The sequence below is a fragment of the Chionomys nivalis genome, chromosome 3, assembly GCF_950005125.1.
Source record: "Chionomys nivalis chromosome 3, mChiNiv1.1, whole genome shotgun sequence".
Classification (NCBI taxonomy): Eukaryota; Metazoa; Chordata; class Mammalia; order Rodentia; family Cricetidae; genus Chionomys; species Chionomys nivalis.
In genome coordinates this window covers 62766083-62782697 of record NC_080088.1, presented here as the reverse complement: position 1 = coordinate 62782697, position 16615 = coordinate 62766083, and the positions used below count along the sequence as shown (strand labels likewise).

General features: G+C 36.3%; 1 protein-coding gene across 21 annotated transcripts in view; it reads left to right on the top strand.

Moving 5' to 3' along the window:
* The window catches only part of Dlg1 (discs large MAGUK scaffold protein 1), a 197447-nt gene that overhangs the window by 159072 nt on the left and 21760 nt on the right, over positions 1 to 16615 (top strand). For 10 of the 21 annotated variants that reach the window (XM_057764321.1, XM_057764320.1, XM_057764319.1 and 7 more), the window contains 3 exons: positions 1920 to 2096; positions 6869 to 6938; positions 11798 to 11831. In XM_057764321.1, the coding sequence (XP_057620304.1) occupies positions 1920 to 2096; positions 6869 to 6938; positions 11798 to 11831 (281 nt within the window). Of the gene's footprint in view, positions 1 to 1919; positions 2097 to 6868; positions 6939 to 11026; positions 11127 to 11797; positions 11832 to 16615 lie in introns of all 21 variants that reach the window. The other 11 variants (XM_057764317.1, XM_057764315.1, XM_057764310.1 and 8 more) reach the window with 2 other exon arrangements.

The window sequence follows — 16615 nt, the reverse complement described above, 5'->3', positions numbered from 1 at the left end:
GCCACCACCGCCCGGCTAGGTTAATGTTTTAGAATTGATTGCATAAGTTTGTTTGGGTTAAATTTGTCTACATGTACTCCTGCACATAAAATAACAAAATGAAAAGCAATGCTGTAAAAGACTACATAAAACTAGTTAGGCCATTAACATATATGTTATAGAAAGGAAACGTAGAGAACAGCTGCATTCCACTGTGTCCAAAACTGACTTCTTTCCAAAGAGCAATTAACTCTACGCCAAAAATTACCCTCCCCGCCCCCAGAAAAAAAAAGGTGTTGGGTAGCATGGAAAGATTTTACCTTAATTTTCAGTTTTCAGCTTAGGACAAAAGAATTCATGTTTGGATTTCAGTCTGTTTACCACAGTTCTCCTTGGTTCCCTTTGCCATATGCTGGAAATGCTGGGGAGTATAGTGCACTGTTTCCCTGGTGCTGAGAGTCAGGCTCATGTCCTTATTCATTCCAGGCAAGTGCACTGCAGCCCAGGTTTTCCCTCTACTTTTAAGAGAGCTTATTTGGACTTGAATTAATTTATTTACATATTGTATGTTAATTAGTTAAATAGTAGTTAAAAAATTCCTTTTTAACAAATTTTGAAAGACTTAACATTGTGAAGATTAAATTAATAAAGTCTTTTAAAAAATTTGGCACCTTATATAAAGTTAACTGTACTTAATTTTTATTGATAATGACTTTTGAACTGCTAATTCTACTTTTTTTTTTTTTTTTTTTTTTTTGCTAATTCTACTTTTGCAAACAAGTGAAAGAAGTAGTCAACTAGTAAAATAATCACTTTTGGAAGCCGGGCCGTGGTGGCGCACGCCTTTAATCCCAGCACTTGGGAGGCAGAGGCAGGCGGATCTCTGTGAGTTCGAGACCAGCCTGGTCTACAAGAGCTAGTTCCAGGACAGGCTCCAAAACCACAGAGAAACCCTGTCTCGAAAAAATAATAATAATAATCACTCTTGGTATAGTTTTATATACGTGTATACCTATGTTAATCTATGGATAGGAGTTTGGAGGGTTTTCTTCTAAATGTCTAATCAAAATAGACAATAGATAATGTTTACATTTTATTTTTCTAAATTAACTATGTTTCTTTTCATTTAAGAATCCAATTTAGTTTGTTATTGGATTATAGTGAAAGAAATTTTGGGTGCTAAATTCAATTTTTTTTTATAGTGAGATGGTGTGTCAGTATATTGCCAAGGCTCTCCCCGAACTCCTCAACTTAAGCAATCCTCCTGCCTCAATTTCATGGCTAGCTGAGATTGCAAGGGTAGCCCAGAGTACCCAAAGATTTTTTTTTTTAAATTTCTCTTACACACTTTACCAAATATGATGTAATCCTCTGAGAAATTCTGCAATATTAGGAAAGAAACAGCAAAGTGAAACCAAATAAACTGTCAGAGTAAAACAAAGTACAGCAAAGCCCCAGGAAGTGTTGGATCTAGCACTGAAACCACCCTACTCTAAAGTGTCTGTGTCACTGCCCAATAGAAAGAGTGCTAATGAGTCACATGTGTCCATTTAATTTCCTCACAGTGAGGTAAAGAAACTAGAAATCCCAGCACTTAGGAGGCTAACGCAAGAATAATACTGAGTTTTGGGCCCACCTCAGCTGTATACCAATTCTCTATATCAAATAAATAAGCATGCAGTCTGTCCTAAAATACTGAAAGCAATAAAAAATATACTTAAGACTGTTCCCATTACAGAATGATTTCTGTGATTTCTTTTTTGTCTTACTCTCTTATCTATAATGTAAAATTGAGTCTGAATGTTTTGTCAATACAAGTACTATACTATACTAATAATTTGTCTGTACAAATTTTATATACTTCTAGAATCCTATATGTTTTTAAAGTTGATTAATACCACTATAACAAATTATTATGAACTTTTTTCTTCTGAGTCTAGAGCCCTTTTTGATTACGACAAGACTAAAGATAGTGGCCTTCCCAGTCAAGGATTGAACTTCAAATTTGGAGATATTCTCCATGTTATCAATGCTTCTGACGATGAGTGGTGGCAAGCCAGGCAGGTTACACCAGATGGTGAGAGTGACGAAGTTGGAGTAATTCCTAGTAAACGCAGGTAAATGGTTTTTCTTAACTACTTCAAAGTGGGACATTAATAAGTCATTGTTTATTCTGGCATTTCTTTCACTGTGCTGGGTGGGTAGGCCTGAAGCACATTGTACTTAGTGAAGTTAGCCCAATCAGTCTGGAAAGTACACTAGAGGTCCAAGAGTGGGTGGAAGAGTAACTGGGGATGTTAGTCAAGAAATAACATAGTTTCAGTTGTAAAAGAATAACACCCAGAATGCTACTGTGTGCTGTGATGAACCTTGTAGGTAACAAGACTGCATTGGGTACTTGAAATTTGCTAAGAAAGTAGAGCCTAAGTATTTTCACCACCCAAAGAATGTTTTAAAAGTAATTATGAACCAGGCTGTGGTGGTGCACACTTTTAATCCTGTCACTCAGGAGGCAGATGCAGGCAGATTTCTGTGAGTTTGAGGCCAACCTTATCTACAGGAAGAGTTCCAGGACAATCAGGGCTACACAGAGAAACCCTTCTGAAAAATATAAAAAATAAATAAATATGTGAGAGGATAGGTATATATGGTTTATAGCCATTGTTTTACCTATAAATATGAAAACTATAACAAATCAAGCCGTGGGCTTTATGTGGGAGGGGCTTACATGTGCCATAGCACAGGTGTTGCAGTCAAGGACAGCCTTGGTGTCAGTCCTTGTCTCCACTTTGTCTGCAACAGGATCTCTTGTTCACCACTGCCTACACCAGGCTAGCTGATGCTGTGAGCTTCCCGGAATCCTCCAGTCTCCACATTTCATCACTGTAGGAGGAGAACTGCAGGGTTTGCACTACCACTTCCTGTTCTGTGTTGATTTTGAGAATCTGAGCTGTGATTTAAACAGTTTACACACTGAACCATCTCCCTAGCCTTGTTTTTTGAGACATGGTCTTGCTGTGTATCACAGACTGACCTTGAATTCTCAGTCCCCCTATCTGAGCCTCCCAGGTGCCAGAATTGCAGGTATGCATTACTATACTATACACAATTGAAAGTTTTTGAACCCCAAGATTATTGAAACCAGTAAATTGAGAAAGCTGAATAAATATTTTTCCCTAAATAGTGATTTTATGTATGCATTGTTTTTCATGGTGTGATTCATGATTATTTAATCTATCACACTTAAATATAACCAGTGGGGGTCATAGTGGGGTAGCACACACTCTTAATCCCAATCCTCAGAGGCAGAGGCAGAGGCAGGGAGAGCTCAGCAGGGTACATAGTGAGGCTCTGTCTCAAACAAACAAAAAAGTTACCACTGTATAACTGCAAAATATTCAGTCACTAAATTGTCGTTGAAGGGGATGAAGCGAAGGTTCAGCAGTTAAGAGCACTCATTGCTCTTCCAGAGGACCACGGTTTGATTACCCAGCATGCATGAGGCCTGGGTTCAATCCCTAATGCCTACCACAGAAGAAAAAGAAAGTAAAAGGAAGAGAGAAAACCTTGTAAAATACTTCATTTTCTTTTCATTTCAGTTATCTAGACTAGACTTATTTCAAGATAGCCAGCAAGTGTGGTATTAATATTTATTATAACTAGTTAATTTATTTAGGATCAAATTTATTGATGAGTAGGGTTTGTACTTCTTTTAATTGAAAAATGCACCATATCATGTCTGTTTGTCTTATATAGCACAAACAGGTAGTACTACTTTATTTTATTTGCAGTATTAAGGTTTGAGCCCTCACCTCACCTCTGGGCTTTGTGCATGCTACACATTCTTCCACTGGACTGCACCTTAAGCCTGAGAGCAGTAGTAAAGTATGCCAAGATGCCATGATTTGTGATTATTGGTGGGGGAGGGGGTTATAACTGTTGTTAGCTAGATCTGTATGCTTAGCAGATCCATCTGTTGTATGATCGTATATTTGATGGAAAATCTTATTTTAGGAGTGCAGCCTTTGGCATTCCTCTTTCCTAGATTAAAATATGTGTGCTTGAATTCAGAAAAACTTCTCTGCCTTCTTGATTCAATGCAGCCTCACATCTTAAATATCAAAGCTGCAGCTCCTAAAAGTTGTCATACCCTTTGGAGTCTTGTGTCCTACAAAGGCTTTGCATGTGTCTCACCCAGTGAGACGCCTGCTGACTTGGATGGAAAGAAGTAACAGATTCACCTTGAGATGTCCACCCATCCCCTAGTTCATAAATAGCATTATAGAATATTACCTTTTTCTACCATAAAAATGTAGTAGAAGGGTAAATTTGTCTTTTTTTTTTTTTAATGTGAAGTAGGTCTTTGTTTTTACACACTTTGATGAAGAAGCTTTCGTTCTTTCCAATGAGAAACAGCATGAAAAGCAGCCTCCAGCTGCTCTGCTCTGGGCCTCGGTTTCCCCTTAACCCAAGTGGTGGGATGAGGGATGTGCTTCTCCCACTTTGATTAGCTCAAAGTCTATGAATGTCTTTCATACCTTTCATTGCGTTGTGCCAAAGAAACATTCTTCAAAATCTGTATTTTAATAATTTATTTTTTATTTTATGTACATTGGTGTTTTGCCTGCATGTATGTCTGTGATGAAGGTGTCAGATCCCTTGAGACTGGAGTTACAGATAGTTGTGAGCTGTCATGTGGGTGCCAGGAATTGAACCTGTGAGCAGCCAGTGCTCTTAACTGTTGAACTATCTCTCCAGCCCCCAAAATCTTGTATATAACATGTTTGAGCCCAGATAGAATAAATTCTGTTAAGAAGCATGGCACCAAGAGAGGATCTTAAAAGGGAGTTCAGCACTTTGGATGTCAAGTAACAATCTAGGCTTTATAGTGCCCCGCCTTTTTTGCACATCAAAGAAAGGCATGGCATTCCTCCACAGTACCCTTGACAGTTCTGGGCACAGTTAACAACCACAGGCTTCGGGGAGATGTACACGCCTTTATTTTTTTCTGGAATGTTTTTAAAAGTTATGTTTTCTTAAATAGAAGTGTCTTCTGTCTAGAAATATAATACCTTGAAGAGTTAAAGTTCTCACAGTTCTTGATTTTATTTCAGGAATACCATTTACAAATACTGTTTATTTACTGAGCAAAACGACAATTAGAAAAGCCCATTTTTGAATGGTAAATGTTTATTCAATAAATTCTAGTTTAGTGGTACCATCTAATAAGTATTGGGACAAGTTTAGAAATTATTCGTGCCATTAAGACTCTAAGTATTCTTCTGGAGTACTAAAGAACATAAGACTTACATCTGTGAGGTTAAGGTCCATTGTCCTTACAATAAAACATCAGCTAGTTTTCTTATGCTGTTGTGCTGGGTTTTCCTTCAGTATGCTATTATACTTAACAGCTGAAAATTAAAGATTTATAAAAAGTTTAATTTACATGATACCAAGTTTTCATGATTAATATTGATGTCGCTATCTAAATGAGATTTTATTTTGTTTATTTACTTGCATATTTGAATAGGTGACCCTTTTGTTATTATTTCTTTGTTTGTGGGACAGGACTCTAGCACATCCTGGCTGGAATTCACTATGGAACACAGTCTGACCTCAAGATTACAGTGAGACTCCATTCCTAGTATAGATAGATAGTAATTTAGCAAGGTTCAAATTCAACATTTTTAAAAGCCCTTCTGGCACCTCTTAATCTGTTCACAAAGTATGCCTTTTACCCTTAAAGATATAATGAGGGTTGCCTCTTCTCCTTCCAATATACTTTTCAGCTCTGACTTGTATACTATATTGTATCTTTATACTTATATATTATTGAAATTAAGCTTAATTTTTTCATGTGTATTTTATATTTCAGAGCTACAGAACAGTACAGAATTTTTCAAGAATACAGTGTGTATCCAAATTTTTGAGTTTTGCTGCATTTGATTTCTCTCTTGAGATCAATTTTTATTATATATGTCCTATGATAAACTAGTCTTTAAAAGAATAAGGAGACATAGAAAAATTACCGAAGTCTGACAGTGTTTTCAGAATAATTATGGAACTGAGTGCATGTGAGTGTGTACAGACTGCAGTTTGGTATTTCATAAGACGTTTCTTCATAGTAATGTGTCGTTTATCAGCAAGTCTAATGAATTTTAGATTATAAGTGGTGTCAGGCAAGGCTATTAATCATATTGGACTTAAATAACATCTAGGGACTGGTGAGATGGCTTTGTCTGTAAAGTGTCACAAAAGTGTAAGAGCCTGTGTTTTTAATCCTGACACCCAGGACAGTGCACACCAGGAACTCCAACACGGGGGAAAGCAGAGAGGACAGTCCCTGGATTATGCCAGCCAGCCAGTCTAGCGTGAACTCCAAGTTTTGTTCCCAACATCCACATCATATTATACGCTTATGACTTAAGTTCACAGAGGATCCAGTTCTTCTGTCTTTCCTGGGTACACACACATTTATTCATTCTCACATACAGACGTGCGTGCATACATACATGTGTAAATACATACAACTAAATGTCTTTTTCAATGGTAGAAAACATGTAAGGAAGACCTCTAACAGTGACCTTTACTTCCATGAATACATAGGTATATGCATGTACACTCATAAACATGTACACACAAAACTTTTTAAAGAGAAAACCATTCTAACCAAGAACAGTAATGTAGACCCATAAACTCCAGCTACTCAGAAGGTAAGACAAGGTTTTGAGTTCACATCAAGCTTGAATAACGTAGTGAAATTCCACCTCGAAAACAGAAGAAACAAAATCTAGGAATCAAGACTAAGTGCTAGAAAATATATCTGATATGTGTAAGGCTTAGGATTCATCTCCAGCAACAAAGTCAGTGACCTTCTGTGCTTTGACAGAGTGGAGAAGAAAGAACGAGCCCGGTTAAAAACAGTCAAGTTCAATTCTAAAACGAGAGGAGATAAAGGGGTAAGTATGTGAAGTCTCTTATTTCTGGAAATCCTTCAGACAATACACCTTTCCATAATTTTTATTTCAGCTCTGTTGTTGAAAAGACTTACTATAAAAATTAACTGAGCAGCTCTCACCTCAGGTCAGAACAGTAGTAATTATTATAAAGTATCTATTCTACAGATCTTTTCAAATTATGTCATTTGATAGACTATTAGTATCTTTTGAACAATATTAATTTTCTAAGTGATGTGGATTCAGCTTTTATTCAGTTTAATTGACTCTTTTAGTTGAGTTGATGATGCATACTTGCAGTCCCAAGACATAGAGAGAAGCAAATAGGCAACAGACGTCCTTGTGCTTCAGCTATTCCAGGACAGCTAGTTTAATGATTCTATACCATACTCCCATTAAATGTTATTACCTACCGGGCATGGTGGCGCACACCTTTAAACCCAGCAGTCAGGAGGCAGAGGCAGGTAGGCGATTTCTGTGAGTTTGAGGCCAACCTGCTCTACATAGTTAATTTCAGGACATCCCTGTGTACAAATTGAGACCCTGTCATTAAAGGGGTGTGGGGAGGCGGGGGTGTTAATTTAAGTCACAGTGTAAGTTTACAAATTAGAAGTTGAAGTCATGGAGAGAGGTATTTAATCTGTATCCCCCTTTATCCCATAATTAATTTCTTACTAGGATCCTTGTTTTTTGATGTTAGGATCAACATGAAGCTATATTTGAAGGTAATAAAGTCAAAAGAAGTTGTTTAGATGGCAAAAATATATCACGTTTCTTGCATATTTTAGGTGTTTATTTTCATTTACTTTAAATGTGCTTGAATTTGAAAATATAAGATGTTGATAGATGATAGAGATAGTACAGATTTCAGTTATAATAGATATGCAATTCCTAACTACCCGTAATCCCGTGCAGCAAAATGTTCTTAAGTAAACTGAAGGAAGAACATTTACACATGCTGTACTGAAATGCTTTTCATAATGATTGGGATTTCAGATTTTTTAATCTGAAACAAAGTTTTATACGCTTTCATTATACTTTAAATAAATGTAAAAGCTAAATCAGCAAATACATTTATTCTCTGTACACCCTCATGACTGTACATATTATCTCACTAAGCACCCAATGCTTAAAGCTTTAATATTTTAAAGAAATTAAATCTGAATAAATTATATAATTCAGTTTTTGAAAGTGATAAATTTCTGTAAAATTAACTTGTAGTTTTCAGACAAAAGAACAATTACAACTTGTAACCTAAAGTAATATATAAGTTAGAAATTTTTATTAGAAGAAAAATCCCAAGTAGATACTCAGGATATTAAATAACTGTGTTTTCTGTACTTGTTTTATATGTATATTTAAAAATAAGTCACTACAGTAAACCATCAATGACTTGAAAAAGAGGTTGCATGTTTTAACTTTCCTTTCATTCTGTAAAAAGTTAACTTAATTAACGACATTTAAATCTTAGTCTTGTTTGTTGACTGTAACCGACTTTGTACACAGTCACTGTGTTCTAACACAGCACCAGAAGTATGCATGGTACTGAGTGGGGTAAAAATACGCTTGCCATTGATACAGAACTGCACTTCCTCCTGTAGTGTTTTCTATTCCTCCTTTCCCTTTCCTTACATGCTGATCTCTAAACTTTTTTTCATTGCAAACCTTTAACATTTCAGTTCCTCATTAACATTTTTAACACTCATTTAGCTATTTTTTTAAATGCTACATACAAAAATTATATATCTATGTGCTGAATATATGTATTGGGAGTTTGTGGCATTGTATCTGTTTATTGCACTCTTACAACATGACATTAATGATATTAAGAAATTAAAGATTTCTTATTTTTACTGAAAATACAGAAAAACTGAAGGTAACATGTCTCTTCAGTTTTGTATTTTCCATACACTTATTTGTTTGCTTATGCTACTTTAATTTGCATTTTTAATAAATTCTTCACCTGGATGATATTAAGTTAGTATAATTAATACATTTCTTAACTAACACATATTTCTTCCTGTCCTGTATTATGATGTCCTTGTGATATCTCATTTTGGCTAACTGCAAAGATAACAAAAATCAAAACATTTTAAACTTCATGTTTCTTTGGTTATATGCTAGGAAACTGACTCTGACCACTGTTTATGCAGTAAACAGGGTAAATAACCTTTTTTAAATCATCAGTTTTATCAGAAAACATAAATTCAAGCCAATGATTCTTAGGTAAAAGATTAACATTTTTTCTCTGCTAAAACTTAAATTTTCTCCTTTCTAAAATTTAGACTTAAGCAGGTTTTTTAAATCATATAATGCTACTTGACGGTTTATAAAATAGCTGCCAACCAGATTTCCCGCAGTCCTCCACAGCTGCATTTTTAGCTTCTTCTTAAGAGTTCTCTTCTTTCTAGTTCCTTAGAACTTTCAGATTTTAAGATAATTTGCTTAGCTTATGGATTTACTTATCTAACTTAATTTATAATGATTATTTTCAAACTAAAACTTGAGTTATAGAATTAGAACTAAAGGCTACTTCCTTAATTGTTTGCACCACATGCTTATAAACAAGGACATGCAATACAGATTGGTGTCAGTACGCTTCAAAACAATATGCAGTAATGGCTCCACTTACTTGTGAAAGATACATTTCAAGACTGCAGTGGATTCCTGAGGCTATGGATGGAACCAAAACTCATATATCCTGGGTTTCTCTTGGAGATACATCTCTATAACAAGTATAATTTATACATTAGGCACAATATGAGATTGATAAGAACTATGCCAATATAATATAATGAATTGCCATTATTGCTACTCTTGTGCTTTGGTGCATTAAGAAAAATGTTCACTTGAACATTAAACACATTGATATCAAGAAGTCAATCTGATAACAAAGATGGCTACCAAATCACTATGAGTCAGTTAGTGATACAGAATAGATGCACTGGACACAATGACAATTCACATCCGGGATAGGTTGGAGCAGGATAGAATGTCAGATTTCATCATGATATTCATATCATGATGCAGTATAAAGCTTGAGAATTATTCATTTCTAAAATAGTCCACTTAATATTTTCAAACCAAGTTGACCACAGGTAATTGAAGCCCTGAGAAGTGGATTGCCAGTGGTACAGGACACTTCTATATGTTGCAGCATCTTATGACACAGATTAACTTGGAAAATCAAAGCAAGGTTTCTCTCTTTGGGCTAGTGGTATGACTTAGTGGTAAAGCACTTGCCTACCATGTATAAGAAGACCTGGGTTCAATCCCTAGCACTGCCCCTCTCCCCCCCAAAAATTACTTTTTTATATCTTCCCCACTCCAGATAATTGTTTTCATGTCACTGGTAGGTAAGGTCATTTCTCCTTAGAAAGCCTGTAACAGAAGAATGTACAGCCAGCGCTTCCTCTTTAATAAACATCATCATTCTCATGCTTCACAATCTCAGATTAGTGACTGCATAAATGTTCTTTCCATTTGTATGTCACAGAGTTCATACTTAAGTTACTTTTTTCTCTTCAAAAAAAATTTTATTGTTAGGTACATCCTCATAATTATTTAGGTTTGCTTTGTTAATAGTGGCTATTGTGTTAATTTATTGAGCCACAAATAAAGGCATAAAAGAAAAAGCGTAATTAGGACAAAGCAAAATCAGGATTGCTACTTGATACATGAAAGATAATTGAGCAGCAATATAACATTAAAAATAACTTGGTATCACATACCTATTATTCTACATGGGAATTATTCTTGAAAAATATTTATATAAATATTAACTGTGTAATAAATATTAGCTTGGTTTATACTATAATAGTAATCTGATTGACTCTGCTTTTTTTGTCAAGTAGCATTTATTCTTTAAGATAAAATTGAATGTGCTCTAAAATTTTATTTACCACTTCCAAAACATTAGAATTATAGGACCTTATACAAAATCAGAAATTCATTTTTTATGTGATCAGTGTAAAATTCATGCTGGCTGCACACTGTGGTCACAGGAGTCAGCTTCCATAGCTGCTAGGCTGGGCCTTTGTGCACACAGAAGTAGACACCCCCTTTGTTTTGCCCCTCCCTCTCTTCTTCAGCAGTCATTCAATGACAAGCGTAAAAAGAACCTCTTTTCCCGAAAATTTCCCTTCTACAAGAACAAGGACCAGAGTGAGCAGGAAACAAGTGATGCTGACCGTAAGTATGTGGATCCATTGGTCAACTGAAAATAGAATGTAGAGGGACCTGCTGCCCTGCAGTTGGTTGTTACCATGGAGACAGTTTCAAGAGCTGCAACAGGTTACTGATTGTCTCAAGCAGGAGAAATTTAATACACACAAATTAATTTGTATGCCAATCTTAACTTCTGGTACCTAGGAATTGTTGAACAGTGTTTTAAGTTATCTGTTTATAGCTTACATATAAAATAAATATAACTCTTTGAAGTACGGGCTCATGTAAAAAGCACTTGGCACACATTCAAATATTTCTGAGGAAAAAAATGTAGATTTCTGATTTATAGGTATAGTACTGCCAGTTTCTGATACCAGATCATCTGGAATCGTTCCATTTTATCTTAATACCATAAATAAAGATAATGTGAATTTTACTTGTAAAACATCAAATGACCTAAAATTTTGCCTTTCTATTCTAATCAACTGCTAAGCTCCAGGTTTTATTCATTTTGTAGGTAACATTTAGTAACTCATTCTAAACTTTGAAAAATCTAAAACCAGTCTTTGTAAAATTTGTGTACCTGTAATGGTCTTGGAACTGTCTCTTATTGTAGCACCAATTCTATGCATCACTGACAACTATTCTTTTTGATTGTCTTTTATTGCTTGCTCTCTGGGGACTACTCTCTACAGGAGATCCCTGACGACATGGGATCAAAAGGCCTGAGTAAGTGACCGAAACACTCCCAAGTTATTTTTTAACCTCCTTCCTTACTTAGGGACATTTTGAGATTTATAGTAGTGTGCCTTTCTGGCATGAGGAGGTATGTGCTTTAGATGGCTTTTAGACTGTCCATGTTTGTAACATGCTTGGGATTTTTATTTCTAGAATACAATTTTTGTTGTTTTCTTGTGTTCCCTTTTTAACATACCACTTGGAAAACTCGGTTACATTTGAGTTTTATAATTTTTCTGGTAGTTACCTTTGCTTAAAAAAATTTTTGACTGTAGACATTTTAAACACTTTTTTAAATAGTACCACCTGCCCATTTTAATAGGATATTGACATGTACACCTTTGGAGCTTTGGGTCTTCCTTTTTAAAACAAGTTTAAATCACTACAGTAATATGTTAGAGAACCCTTGTTTTAATGTGAAATAGACATCACGTTCAAGTAGCAGTCTAGGGGAAAATTGAGTAGCTTCCTTTCTTAAGACTATAAGAAGCGATATAAAATATATTATAACTAATGTTCCTTCCTTAACCAGGTTGTTTACTTTGATTTGTTGTTGTTCTTGTTCTTCTAGTTCTTGTTGCTGCTCTTAACTTTCTATCTACTAATTGGTCATCATATAAAGATTAGCCGATTCTAATATATAGAAGGAACTCGATGTTTGAATAAGCATGTGACATATGCCTGTAATCCCATCACTAGCTTTGTGAGTGTGATCCCATCACTGATCTACAAAGGGAGTTATAGTTTTAAATTAGGTGTTTTCAAATTGTTGAAGTATGAAAAGTCACCAAATACTACTAAGTTAAATTTAGGTGATCATGACTCATAGAAATAATCATTCAAGCTAATTTTTTAAATTGTTCATTTCATTTGAATTATTAGCCATTTTAAAACTTGTAGTTTTATTGATAATTAACTAGTTAACCTTCCAAGAACTACACCATTAAATAATAAATTTTACAGTTTTAGTGATGGATTTTTGCACTTCATTGATTTACTTTCACTTTGATCTTAATGAGTTGGGTTTGCACTAGGCAAAAGAGAGTACTTTATATGTAAAGAACTTCTGCCAGGCCTACTTCGCTCTAGGCGTCCTTTCTCTTTCTCATGTTTGCGTATGTCTTCTTAGTTGGGTTAGTAGGGAGGTGAAGAGGATATGAGAGGAGTTGAGGTAGGGGAAAACATCAAAATATATAAAAAAAATTTTTAATTAAAAAATATAATTTGGTGGCACCACAGATTTCCAGTCATTAGTAGCAGCTTCTTTACATTTTAGAACATTTTGCCAATGAAAACCTTCAGTAACTGGAAAATAGCTCCACAGATTACTCGTACTCTAGGATTTATTTTGAGGCTGATATATTTTAGAGGTTATATGGATCAACTTGGAAATTTTGAATCTCCTTGAAGCACCACAGACCTATGAAAATACTCCTTAAAAGGAACTGAGCCCCCACTGACACTGATGTGTATGATTGTGGCTCCCACACTTTATGCTGCTGTATATGCTTAGTACCTCACCCTGTGTCTCTCTCTAATTGGGAATTAAAATTTCTTAAGAGAAAAATAACTGATTATCAGGCAATGTCACTTGGTGAAAGATTTAACTTTCTACACAGTGTTATAATTCATCGAATTACATGTATCTGCTTCATTTCACAGGAATTGAAAGAATTTATTAACTTGGCAACCTAAAGGTCAAGGTTTTATTCAGAAACTATTAAAGGTGATAGAAAAATACCAGTAGAACTCTAAAACTGAGAATGAAGGAGATTATCACATAAACACATAAAGCATTATAGGCTGATCGTTACTATAGAGAAAATACTCAAAGAAGGATCCTTATGACTTCATTATATGCTAAAGTTCAAAATACACCAAAATAAGACTAAAGGAGATGTAACTCAGTAGACGATAGATGATTCAAGTCCTAACAGTTTCAGAAAGGACTTGTCCCTGTCTAGAACACACTCACTTTCTGTTTTCACAGTTTTCAGTTTTATAAAGCACCTCGGCTAGCCACATAGGTTTCTTGTGTCTGTCTAGTTTCTTCTTGTTCCAAAAGCTGATATAAGCAGAGTTGTGCACAGCACTCAAGTGCCAAAACCAGACTTAGTTTTACCACTTTTGTTACAAATAAGATGTCAAGTAGTATTGCTTGTGATTGGCAGTGTAACATTTGCAGAGAATAAACAAACATACCCTGCAAGAAGGAAATGTTTGAGAAGATGGATAAAACGTGGTTAAATTTGAAATAATCGTTCTCACCAGGCATCTTAAAAATAGAAGAGGCAAGGGAGAAAGGAAGGCAGAGGAGAGGGGAAAGAGGAGAGAAAACTTAGGGAATGCTTTCTTCCTGTATTAAGAGGCTCAGCCTAGACTTGAAGGCTCTATTTGCATCAAGTGCAGGTTTTTTATGAATCAAGAAACAGGCTGTCCACTAGAAAGCTAGACAAGGGATGAGACAAGTGTGTTGGCTTTCTGGTACTAACAAAAGCCTAAGATAATCGGCATATAAAGACAGATGTTCATTTTGACTCAGTTTGGAAGCTGCAGTCAGTGATCACTTGGCCCTATAGCTTGGGAGGCATGTGGCAAGATAGCACATCATTGAAGAATGTGTGTGGTGTCGTAAACTGTTCGTCTCATGATTCTAGGAAGTACAGAAAAAGCTCGGAAAGATTAGTGTCCTACTACCCTCTTGGAGTGCCCTCAGTGACCTAAATCTGCACACTAGGCTGCACTTACTAAGTGTCTACACCTTCTGATTATACCAAGCTGAAGACCACGTTCTTAATTTATGGCCCTTTGAGATACGCCACAGGTGCAGCTCCTAGCTAATGTTGTGGAACATTTAGCTATACAAAGATGTGTTATATTTGTTTATGCTGTAGTTGTTTAACTCTGTAAAAATGTGTTGTGTTTCTGTTAATTAAATAAAAATTAACCTGGGCTCAGAGAGGCGGGTTAGCAGCTAGGTGACAGGAAGTAGCAGGGAGGAGCTTAGAGTGGGATTTTTATTTGGGGCAGTGTGGAAGAAAGTGGCTTCCAGGGGTGCCAGCTAAGAAAGAAAGTTAGGCAGTTGCTAGTCTTTAACTCTCTGAGCTCACAGGTTTTCACCTTAGCCTTTGAATCTCAAGTTTTATTAGAACTATAAAGATTTAGTTAGAACTACCTTTAGCTGCAGTAACAGAGCTCCCCTAGACTGCGGCCTGAGCAATACAGCCCCTTGTAGTTTAAAGCGCAGCTACTGGGACTAAGGTAAAACAGCATTTTGGTGCCCAAATGTAGCAGGCTTTCTCTGGGCCTCCTACCAGCTCCCAGACACACTTATTAATTATGAATGTTCAGCCCTAGCTTAGGCTCATTTCTTGGTAGTTCCTAATTTAACCTGTTTCTCTTTATCCACATTTTGCCTTGGGTCTTTTTACCTTTCGTTCTGTGTGTCCTGCTCTATCTGGCTGGCTGACAGCTACCTGGATGGCTGGCGCCTGGCATCTCCCGTCTCTCACTTCCTCCTACTGCTTATTTTCTAACCTACCAGCCCCACCTATCTCTCCTCTGCCTAACTATTGGCCATTCAACTTTTTATTAGACCAATCAGGTGCCTTAGGTAAGCAGAGCAACACACCTTTACATCGTTAAAACAAATCATCATAAACAAATGTCAACATCTTTACATAGTTACATTAATATTTCACAACAGAATATTTGGGGAGAAGAATCCAAATATCTGCAAAGCATAAATCTTGAATTTGCCACATACTCAAAGCACTGCACTAAGTGCACTGAAATGACATCCTCCTCCTGCAGCTTCCTGCATTTCACAAATCCTCAAGTCTTTCTATAGCACTTGTATTTACTATTATTGACTTCACAGCCTCCAGTGGTGTAAATTGAATTGGCTTTAATTTCCTTCTCATTCGCTGAATGATACAGTTTAGGCATATTTACACTGTATTAAGTATTGTAGAATCAAAAATGGATTAAAGTATATGGGAGACGACTGTGTCACTCTGTGTATATTCCCAGCATTTAGGAGGTTAGAGGCTATGTGAGAAGTTCAAGGACAGACTTAGCTACAGAGCAAATTCCAGGACAGGTTCAACTAGGGGAAACCCTGTTTCAATAAAAAACCAAACATACATACATACATACATACATACATACATACATACATAAATGGAATGTAAATTGTGGTTAAGAAAGGTCTGTACATTAAGGCTGGGAGGTTGCTCAGTCAGCAAACTGCTTGTCATACAAGCATGGAGACCTGATGTTTAAAAAACAAAAAGCCTAGTGGAATAGCACATGCCTGTTGAAAGAGACATGAGTGACCCTGGATGGCCCCATTGCTGTTGGGAGACCAGGACCAAGGGCAAGAAACAGAATATGCTGGTTTTATTAAAGGCAAGTGTGGAGGGGAGGAAGAGAGAGGTAGGGAGAGAGAAAAGGGGAGGAAGAGGAAGAGAGAGACAGAAAGCTGCCTCTTCAGAAGGAGAGCGGGATTGGGAATGATAGAGTTTGTCTCTTAAAGGGGCAGGCTACTGTCTGGAGTAATACTGCCAGGTGGCAGGGAAGGCCAACATAATCATAATCCCATCTTTCTCTTATCATAAAAAGGTGGGAAATTAAAGAATAGGTGGGACAGGAACAGGGGCTCTGGGTTCTCAAGACTGCTTCCTGATGATTTATAGCCATGGAAATCTTGGGGCACCTACCTGAGAAAGCTGGGGTGCTGGCCATGTCCTGGAATATCTGGTTGCCTCACTGTT